This window comes from Carassius carassius, chromosome 16 (genome assembly GCF_963082965.1).
Source record: "Carassius carassius chromosome 16, fCarCar2.1, whole genome shotgun sequence".
Lineage (NCBI taxonomy): Eukaryota > Metazoa > Chordata > Actinopteri > Cypriniformes > Cyprinidae > Carassius > Carassius carassius.
The window spans coordinates 973,425-984,582 of NC_081770.1; the positions used below are offsets into that span (position 1 = coordinate 973,425).

At 35.0% G+C, this 11,158-nt stretch overlaps 1 protein-coding gene across 1 annotated transcript in view; it reads right to left on the minus strand.

The window, feature by feature from the left end:
* Positions 1-10,587, minus strand: part of LOC132159374 (NACHT, LRR and PYD domains-containing protein 3-like) — a 229,444-nt gene extending 218,857 nt beyond the window's left edge. The window contains exons 1-8 of the mRNA XM_059568876.1: positions 10,512-10,587; positions 8,313-8,419; positions 7,919-8,008; positions 7,463-7,567; positions 7,177-7,261; positions 6,718-6,913; positions 4,765-6,625; positions 1,609-1,779 (exon numbers count right to left, since the gene is read on the minus strand). Of these exons, the coding sequence (XP_059424859.1) occupies positions 1,609-1,779; positions 4,765-6,625; positions 6,718-6,913; positions 7,177-7,261; positions 7,463-7,567; positions 7,919-8,008; positions 8,313-8,356 (2,552 nt within the window). The 5' untranslated portion in view covers positions 8,357-8,419; positions 10,512-10,587. The remainder of the gene's footprint in view (positions 1-1,608; positions 1,780-4,764; positions 6,626-6,717; positions 6,914-7,176; positions 7,262-7,462; positions 7,568-7,918; positions 8,009-8,312; positions 8,420-10,511) is intronic.
* Between the last annotated feature and the right edge of the window lie 571 nt (positions 10,588-11,158).

Below are 11,158 nucleotides of genomic sequence, written 5' to 3' on the forward strand. Positions count from 1 at the left end.
AGTCTCGACCAAGGCTAGCTACTACTTTTTCTTCTTCGTCTCGTCTTTGCTTCTGTTCACCTTTGTATTTGGCGGTTCCGCAGGAAGTTAGATAAACTAGAGGGGTCAAAGTTTATATGACGCCATAGACGGGCGACAAAACGGAAATAAAGAAACGTGCCGTGTCTTCTAATTAAACTATAATTTTCTCCGGATTTTAAAGTTTGTGGAAACTGTCGGGATAATGTAAGTACACAACAAAAAAAAAATATATAACATAGATATAGTGATATCTGCTATTTTTAAAGCAGAAAAATTACATATTGTGCCTTTAACTGTGGTGGGTCACTTGAGTCTGGGTAATTAATGGGATACACTTTTAAAATACTTACTTCAGCTTTTCCAGTCTACACTGTACATTTTCAAACAGAGTCAAGATGATCTTCATTCCTGGGTTTCCTAGTTTATTCTCACTCAGATCCAGCTCTGTCAGATTTGAAGGGTTTGAATTTAGAGCTGCAGCCAGAACATGACAACCTCCTTCTGTGATACAGTTGTTCTTCAGACTGCATAAAGAGAAAACACTTCAGTTTTAATCTGAATATTTACCAGGATGTTTTAGCTGACAGTTGACAAATACTGGTGATGGTGATGATGTTACCAAAGTCAAAAATAAAAGAAATGTTTTCAATCAGCAATCTCTTATACAAAACACACAAAAAACATCCAGCGGCAAGAATTAAAAAATGTCCTTGTAACACTGAAAAAATATGTCAATTTGTTGAGTTTACAGTGTTTATGCTGCAGTAGAGCAGCGATCTGATTCACTCGTGCAGAATATTGAGATCCAGTAATCTGTCTACTCATCGTGCCTAGATCTAGACTTAAAAAAAAACATTTAAACACTTAAACATTTGCATTCAGAAATGCCTCCAATATAGTGACAATACCTCCCATTATAAATCATGTGAATGTATAATGTCCTCACCCGAAATAGTGGAAAAAGAAAGCAGTACCAACTGAGAAGACATTCTGTGCACTCACTAAACAGATCAGTGCGCTCTTTTTAAACATGTTTTCTGCACAGAGCATGGTTTGCAGAATCCTGCAGCAAAGCAAGATCGGTCATGACACTAAAGCTACATTTCAAATGACTTCCCAGATGCACGCAAAAAAAGGCATACCTTATTATTTTTCTCTTGTTTTAGTTTAAATAATCAAGATGCATTTACTATATAAGCAAAAATATATTTAGTCTTGTTTCCTGGGGGGATAAACAAGACTAAATATCTTATCTAACTTGAACTATTAATTTATAAATGTAGTATTTGCAATTAAAGGACACAGGAAAGACGCAGCAGCACTTTCTTTTTGTAGTATAGCCATTCTAGCACTAGATCCTCTGCTGAAGCATGCTCAGAGTTGAGCTTATATTTACACCAATTCCTATGTTAAAGTACAAGTTGGAAGATCCCACACTTTGCATGAAACTATTCTTACGCACTCATTACACACACATCTGTGAATATGCACTGTTGATAAATGAGGGCCCTGGAATGTAGAGTTTATGCTGGAATTAAAGCCTGCAAATTTTCTAAATTTAAATTAACAAAACACTACAAAATTTACCTCAGTATCTCTAATTTGCAGTTTATATTCTCCAGGCCAGTGCAGAGTAGCTTCACTCCTGAATCCTTCAGATTATTATTGTTCATGTTCAGCTCTTTCAGATTGGTATCTGATCCAAGAACTGAAGCCAGAGCTGGACAGCTTTTGTCTGTTAAGCCACAATCATTTAGCCTAAAGAGAAATAATTTAAATCACAGAGTTAGATACATGTAATACATTCGTTAAATACAAAAAAAAAAATGTATACCAGTACACTGCATATAAATTAGAATTGTATTGATTCAAATTGATTAAAATAAAACTTAATAAAACATGTAAATGAATAATAGGCTTATATCATTAATGGCAATGAGTTATATATTTAAAAGTGCTGCTCTATTATCTGGATGAGTGTCTTGAGGTGTAGAATCTGAAGGTCAATCATTTATGCATTGAGGTTATGCAAGAGTATATCTCCTTTATAGCAGAAGTTGTAGAAGTTAAACTGCATATTGGAGTATAAATAACTATGGAACAATGTGTTTTATAATAGCATGATGTGCTTCTTCTGTAGCTAACTAAACAGCTTGTTTTGCTGAAAAGAGATATTTTTACATAAAACCCATGTAAATCTAATAAAACAGCATTGTACTGCAATGGACTGCAGTTTTTAAAGAAAAAAAAGTTCAAGAAATTGTTTTGACTTTACCCTAAAAGAGATATATACTTATAACTAGGGGTTATAACCATACGTTATAGTATCGCAATGTTTTCCGCAGCAATACAGATCTTTTAGTATACTATTTGGTAGAATTATAAAATCAATTTCTTCACAATCAACTAGATGCTAGGGTTGAGTTTTTTTTTCTGGTGAAGTCAGCTGGGTCACCTTCTGAAATAAAGATGACGGGATCGCGGAAAGTTATCAGATGGAGATGTGTAGTGAGGCAAATGGTGGTCACACCAGATACTGACCGGACACCCCCCTCGAACCATCAATACAGTAAAACTGCACATTTTAGAGTGGAATTTATAGTGGCCAGCCTAAAGCCCCTTTCACACTGAACATTGGACCCAGTAAATTGCCGGTTACCCTTCTGTGTGAATGCAAACACGTCCCGGGATTGATCCAGGGTTAGGGACCTAGTAACATTGACGGGTTCAGTTCTGGAACGAGCTCTGTTTGAACAAAAGTCAGAACTAATGCCGTAAGGGTGTGTCGTAGTGATGACGCATGATATCACGTGACTCTTTTACCGGGTGTTTTGAAGGCAGATCCATGTTCGCTACTAAAAAAATTTGCAAATTGTAATGAAGCAGAGATCAGTTAGTTCCTCACTTTGTGCGCTGAAGCTGAGATTGTTCGCCATCTTAAGTGAAAGTTAACCTGCCTAGCGTTTTCGACTCGTACATTACACGTCACACCGTGATGTCACATGTCTTTACGGGACCTTTAGGGGTTGTGTGTGAACGCATGCACATATTCCGGGTAATCACTGGTAGTGTGAAAGTGCAAAATCTAGCAACCCGGAAACAATTGCCGGGACACATTACCTGTGTATTTGCCGGAATCATAGTGTTAAAGGGGCTAAAGGCTAATCACGCTGTCAAATCAGCATCTTGATATGCCACACCTGTGAGGAGGATGGATTATCTCAGAAAATAGAAAGAGAAGTGCTCACTAACACAGATTAAGACAGATTTGTGAACAATATTTGAGAGAAATAGGTATTTTGTGTACATAGAAAAAGTCTTAGATCTTTGAATTCAACTCATGAAAAATCGGGGCGAAAACAAAAGTGTTGCATTTATAATTTTGTTCAGTGTAGGTATGCACCGACATCTGCAAATTATCGAAGAGAAAAATGGCAAAAAATCTTGCTCCTGTTTGCAGTAGTGCTACTGTGCTCTAACATGGTATATCTGTACGCTGTGATCTGATAATAGTAACTTTGTAGGACTATAATTATTTATAGTCCAAAAAATTGAGGTGGATAAAAAAGTATTTATTGATAACTGATTCTGTTACATTGAAGTGGATAAAAAAGTATTTATTGATATTTAATATTAAGGTAACAGTTTACAATAAGGTTCAATTAATGTTTAACACAAACAAACAATGAACAATACATTACACGTATTTATTAGTCTTTCTTAAATTTAGTTAATGAGAATACAGTTGTTCATTGTTAGTTCATGTTTATTAAGAGTGCATTAACTGTTATCTAGCACAACTGTTGATTTTAATAATGAAATTAATATGAAAGGGTTATTTCAGGCAAAAATGAAAATTATAAAATAACAAAAATTACGACTTCACACTGTACGTCAACAGTCACAGCAGCCGCGCTCACAATAGAGCCGGAAGAGAAGACGATGCTGAATAAAGTCATAATTTTTGTTATTTTTGGACCAAAACCTGTTTTCGATGCTTCAACAAATTTGACCCTATGATGTAACATGGACTTTCATGATGTTTTATTACCTTTCTGGACACCTTTCTGGACATTTATACATTTTCAATGGAGGCAATTTCTCATTTTTGGCTGAACTAACCCTTGAACTAAGATTAATAAATTCTTAGATTGCAAACTAAAGTATGTAACTTTGTGAACCTTATTGTAATGTTACCAATATTAACATAAATTCTGTCCAGGTTTATTGTGCTATTTTCAGGAAAAGTGTGGTTATTTTATTAGTTTGTGTTTTTTTTATTCAGTATCATTAAAATTGAGTTAAATTTAAACAGTCTTACAAAATAAATGTCTATTATTTCATAAATTAATAAATAATCATTACAAAGCATTTTTGTTTTTCAGCCAAGTGCATCCAGAATTTTCGGTTGCCGTTTCTGCCCAGAATTTTTAATTTCGGTGCATCCCTAGATGTAATACTACATGTTTAATTTAATTTAAATTTAACAGTAATTTACTTTCAAGAACTGACATATCACAATATAAATATCGCAATATAATCTCAGAATATCTCAATATATTGACACAAGTATCGTTATAATATCGTATCGTGAGGCCTCTGGTGATTCCCACCCCTACTTATAACTGGTGTATGGTTAATTATCCCTATAAATTGTGGTGTCCAAGCCTGCTATGTATCAATGTAGATTCATGTAATTTTAAGATGAGAACAAAACATGACAAGATATATTAAATAACTTACAGAGCTCTTTTGCAGGTTTTGATGACTGCTGATAATCTAACGAGACACTCGTCTGATTTCTTGAATTTCTGAAGCTCAAACTCCTCCAGCTCCTCCTCTGATGTCAACAACACAAAGACCAAAGCAGACCACTGGGCAGGTGAAAGATCAGCAGATGAGAGACTTCCTTTGCTAAGGTGGGTCTGAATGTCTTTCACCAGAGTTTGGTCGTTCAGTTCATTCAGACAGTAGAACAGATTGATGGATCTCTCTGGAGACAGATTAGACTCTAATTTCTGCTTGATGTACTGAACTATTTCCTTTTTGCTCTGCTCATTTCTATTTTCCTGTGTCAACAGACCCTGTAAGAGTCTCTGATTGGACTGGAGTGACAAACCAAGGAGGAAGCGAAGAAAAAGATCCAGGTGTCCATTATCACTCTCTAGTGCCTTGTCCACTGCAGTCTTGAGCAAATCAATCATGATTTTTTTGGATTGTCCAAGAAGCACCTGAAGGAAATTTTTGTTTTTCTGTTCTGTAGAGTCTTGATCAAACACATATTTCTTCTTTATGTCTAGAAACAGATGTGCATAAAGGGCTGCAATAAACTCTTGAATGCTCAAGTGAACGAAGCAGTACATGGTACCAAGAGTGATCCCTGTTTCCTCCTTAAAGATCTGGGTACACATGCCTGAGTACACTGATGCCTTATAGACGTCAATACCACAGGCTTCCAGATCTGTGTCATAGAAGATCACATTGTTTCTTTCCAGCTGATCAAATGCCAGTTTCCCCAGTGAAAAGATGGCATCTTTATCCCAGGAAACATCTGGTTTGTATTCTCCATCATACTTTCGTCTGCTCTGCTGGATCTGAAATCTGAGGAAGTGTGTGTACATTTGTGTCAGAGTCTTAGGAGTGTCTTCAGTATTTGACTCCTGCAGTGTTTTGGACACATCATCAGCCTGATTGTTTTTCACAACATTATTTCTTTTCTCCTCTAAAATGTTCTGGAGAACAGTGGCTGAAATCCAGCAGAAGACTGGGATGTGGCACATGATAAAGAGACTCTTTGATTGTTTAACATGATCAATGATTTCTTTGGCCTGATTCTCATCCGTGACTCTTTTTCTGAAGTACTCCTCCTTTTGTGCATCATTGAATCCTCGTATCTCTGTCAGCCGGTCGATACAGTCAGGAGGAATCTTACTGGCAGCTGCTGGTCTGCTGGTGATCCAGATGAGAGCAGAAGGAAGCAGATTTCCCTTGATGAGGTTCGTCAGGAGAACATCCAGAGAGGCTGGTGATGAAACATCAGACCACGTCTCATTATCCTTAAAGTTTACAGGAAGACGACATTCATCCAATCCATCAAGAATGAACAAGACTTTGAATTGATTTCTTCTCGTAAGTTTCAGTCCTTTTGTCTCTGGGACAAACTGTGTTATAAGGTCCATCAAACTAAGTTTTTCTTGCTCCTTTAAGTTCATCTCTCTGAATGGAAGAGGAAATATGAAGCTGATATCTTGATTTTCTTTTCCTTCGGCCCAATCCAGAACAAACTTCTGCACAGAGACTGATTTTCCGATGCCAGCAACTCCTTTTGTCAGTACAGTTCTGATCTGCTTGTCTTGTTCAGGTGCTTCAAACAAATGTTTGCACTCAACCTGTATCTCCTGTGATTCATGACGTCTGGAAGCAACTTCAATCTGTCTCACCTCATGTTCAGTATTGACCTGTTCACTACAACCCTGAGTGATATAGAGATCTGTGTAGATGTTCTTCAGAAGTGTAGAGTCACCTTGCTTTGCAATTCCTTCAAACACACACTGATACTTCTTCTTTAGGCTACACTTTAGCTGATGAATGAAGACCAGCTCATCTAAACAGAAACAAAAATACAGATACTGTTTAATCATATTTTCTCTCTACATTTATAAATGAAAATCTAACAGATGATCACGAGTCTCTTACCTTCTAGAGCATCAGCAGCTTCATCTTGCTTCATCTCTCTCAGGAAGTAGAGCGTGAGATCAAGAGCTGCTTCTTTCATACTGCATCTGTTCTCATTAAAGTCCTTCACAAAGTACTGCATGTCCTCTTTTTGTAATATTTTCTTAAACTTTTCCAGTTCTTTCTTTAGAAATGTCATTATTTTGCTCTCAAGATCCTACAAAGCAAGACAAAAATGAATGAGAGAAAAATCTCATTTGGTCAAAATTATTTATTCATTAATGAAAAATATTCATAAAAAATAAAGTTGAGACAAACTTTAAATAGCTGTAACTATTAATAAAAATAGGTTTTTGTTCTTATTTTATGGGTTCTTAAGAAGAAAAAATAGAAATAAAAGTTCTGTCACAGCATAACAAATATTCATTGCATATTTGTTTATTATAATTATTAAATATTCTTGAAAATGTGTTTTATTACCTGGAAGATCTGCAGGAGACTGTCTGTATAATTCTTGTGGTTCCTGTGAGACTGTAAATCTGGATCTAATGTTTCATACTGAAGCCTGATCGTAAATAAAATAAATCAAAATACTGCATTTTTAGGGAAAAACATGACCAAAATATATTTTAAACATTTTAGCAAAGAGAAAAACAATAAATAAGTGATAAATTTATGGACTACAAGTAGTTTTATGATAATTATTCACTGACACACTTTCTGACACAGTCTATGTTTAAAGAAAAATAAGAAACAGATCAAATACCGTTTGGTTCGTGATGTTGTTTCTTCACTGAATCCCGGTGGTTCTCTCTTTGACCAGTCACTCTTCACAGACACAGAGCTGGACACATGTGAGTCTGATCTTACACTAATGACACAAAGAACAAAACACTTTACTACAGGAGCTCCTTCAGTCTCATTTAAAGAGCTTCACTGTTGAGGATGGTAATGAAGCACAGTATAGACATGCATTTGTTCATCTATGACTATGGAGAGATGGAAAGACATATTCATGTTTGGCTGCATGATCTATTTTCCATGGTTAATTTATACCTCCTTGTGTCTGCTTGTGTGATTGTGTTACTGGAAAGAAGCTCCAGACTGAGTTCAATAAAGAGGAAATCAGTCATTTATTGTTTTATTTCATTCATTTCTATCACAAGCATCTCAGTGGAGAAATAAGCCAGCACTACATTATAATGTCAAAGATAATAAATACCTTTTGATAGATGTTTGTTTCTCACTGAAGTTCGGTCCTTCATCCTTTGACCGGTCACTCTTCACAGACACATGTGAGCCTGATCTTACACTAATGACACAAAGAGAGAAGAGAAACGTTTCTACAGGAATAAAAAGCATCATATGACCCTTTAAATTAAGAGTCATTTTTAATGTCTGAAAAATTATTTATTTTGATTTATTTGATTTATCATCTATTGGCTACTTTTTTAATATTTTATGTATTTTTTTTTATAGGAAGTTATGATGCTTTGATGTTCTGCAAATCATTTGTAAATATAAAACAGAGTTTGTTAAGGTTGTGTTTTTTCCAGCAATCCTCTGAAAGTGCAGCAGTGTTTAAAATGATTGTCTGAAAGCAGACTCAGTCTTACCTCTGTTTCTGTGAGAGACTCATCTTTCCTCTCTTCTCTGACATACTGCAGATGAACTGTCATTGATCAGCACTGGCTTGAGACAACAATCTGCTGTTCAGTGTGACCTGGAGATGATGAAATATGTTCAGTTAGCAGCAACAAATAACACTATATAAATAAAGTGAGCTACAAACAAATGCACTGCCATGTAGACAGGGGCGTAGTTTATGGAATATTCAAATCCATCAGTTACAACCCCCCCCCAATATTTCAACATGAAAATCACAGTAGATCAAGTGAAAAATATAATATGAAAAAATAGAATTCATTTATTTTGTAAAAATAATTTTGTTCCTAATCAAATATGAGTATGTCATAATAAATCAGACAAAAAATACTCCCCCTCCATTGAACCGATTGGTAACGCCCAACGAATGAGTCGCACTTTCACCAAAACAAGCGAGTGGTGTTTGAATGGGAGAGCACGTCAAAAATGAAGAAAGCGCTGCACAGCCGACTATATTTAACTGCTGGTCAGAGAGGGATGCAAAAAAAATTTAAGCATACTGAGAATGAGGTATGAGAATATTGTGTAATAGTTAGTAAACACCACATATATTTTAGCTAGCTAATCCATTGCAATGTATTTAGCTATAACTATCAGTATAACAAGTTACCAAAGCAGCTGTCTGTTTTGCTAGTATATTTTTCAATAGTGTCTGTCATTATCAACGACAAAGTATTCCCATCGGTGTTTGTTTTCTTACTAAATTAATCTGACTTTTGAACGAATTGGATGAATTAACGATTTAAGTGGCTAACTCATTAAAACAGTGAAACACTGAAACACGGTTTCAATACTTAATTTCTTTCTTTTGATAATCTCTACTATGTCAGAATTTTATGAATGATGATTATACACAAATTTCATAATGTTATGAGGTGTATAATCTCTTAACATGTTTTTATAACAGATTCGAGGTAAATATAGCTGCAGGGTAGAAAAGTCAGCAGAGAGAGAGGAGGAGCAGGTGATCAGGTAAAGATGCCATTCAATCAATAAAATAAAATAGGAAACAGTATAGAAAAACAGCAGTTTTGTAAAGTTAGGCTATACATTAATGCCTTTAATGTTTTAAAGATGTGTTTCCCTTTAGAAAAAAAAATTAAAATGCATTAAGGTGGAATGTAAAAATCTTAAAATAAATGTCTAAATGTTGTCTCTTTCATATTTGTATATGTTGAATTTGTAATCAGTTAAAGCATGTTGCCAGATAGATAGATAGATAGATAGATAGATAGATAGATAGATAGATAGATAGATAGATAGATAGAAATAAATTATCCAATAACAATACACATAAAAAAAATTTTTTTTGAAAAAAATAACGGGCAGCATACAACGTTCAACCCCCCCAATGTTCAAACCAAATCTACGCCCTTGCATGTAGAATAAACAAATGGTCTTAATGAGAAATGGCTGGTTTAAAAATACTTTCGATTTCGCGTCACAAAAACAACAGCATAAAACAGAAGTACAGAAATACGGAGAAACCTTCAGAAACACATTCGTTTTAAAGCTGTTTCCAGGTCCAAGCCTCAACTCGCTTCACTTGAGAATATGACCTCAGCAGCCGTTTATAAGCACGGTTTATTCATATTAAACATTTAAGATAAACCTTTGTCTCCGTGCTCACAGCGTCCCAAACACAAATAATCTTATATTTATTTATTTATATTTTCATTGTCTGGTTATCTGTGATTTCGGTATGTTGTTAAAGGTTATGATTATATTTTTTTGGTAGTATTATAATCACATTGTGAGTGTATATTAGCACCTTTTGTTGTTTTCTCGTGATATCTTATTAGACGCGGAAGCGGTGACGTCACACTCGGACTGAGAAATGTCTGGTTAAAAATACTTTCGATTTCACATCACAAAAACAACAGCATAACACAGAAGCAGAAATACGAAAAACACTCTCAGAAACAGATGCGTGTTCAATAACCCCTCTCTGAAAACACACTCGAGGTCTTGTCCACTATAAAAGAGAATTTATAAGTATTTAAAATGCTCATTTTTCTGTGCTTTGGGTTTGTCGCTTGTCAGCTATTAATTCTCATATCTCTCAGACGGATGGGATCTGATTAAATACACAAAAAACAATGTCCGCGAGTGTTACAATTAGTAGAGTCTGTGCTAAAGTTATAACCTACCTGTACAAATGTTTTCTAGGACATAAAACGGATCAAATCCAGCGAGCTACGCTTTCTCTCTTCCTATCTGCGCAGTTCTTCTTCGGTGTTTTTAGTGCAGTAGTAAGTGGCGGTAATGCACTTACTGCTGCATTACCGCCACCAACTGGAATAAAGTATGGATCAGGATATTTGCTTATACATAGTATAGAATTAAACATAAAAACCAAACCAAACAAATAAACTAGAAATTAAAAAAATATATACAATTAAAATGTTTTTTTTTTATTTTACTTTCTTACACAAATTCAATAATATAAATCATACCAATTGTCCCTAATAAACCTGATAAAGAGAAGTCATTGTGATTGACAGTTCAGTGTAATATTAAATCCAGTATGAACAATTCTAAGTGTGTTATGATATGATATATGATATTTCCTTCCCTTCGATTCATACTCTCCTTTCTCCCAGCATCAACTATTATTTTTATATTATATAAATGTCTACCTGTTTCATGGTCATCCCAGTAAACCTGCCGAACTGGTTGTGTATATGGTCTAATGTATACTTTAGCTTCTGCTTAACTTGATGAAATATTTAGATCTACAGTACTTGCTTTATTCTTAGAGTTGGTTTGGTCAGAATATCCAGCTTCTCATTTCCCT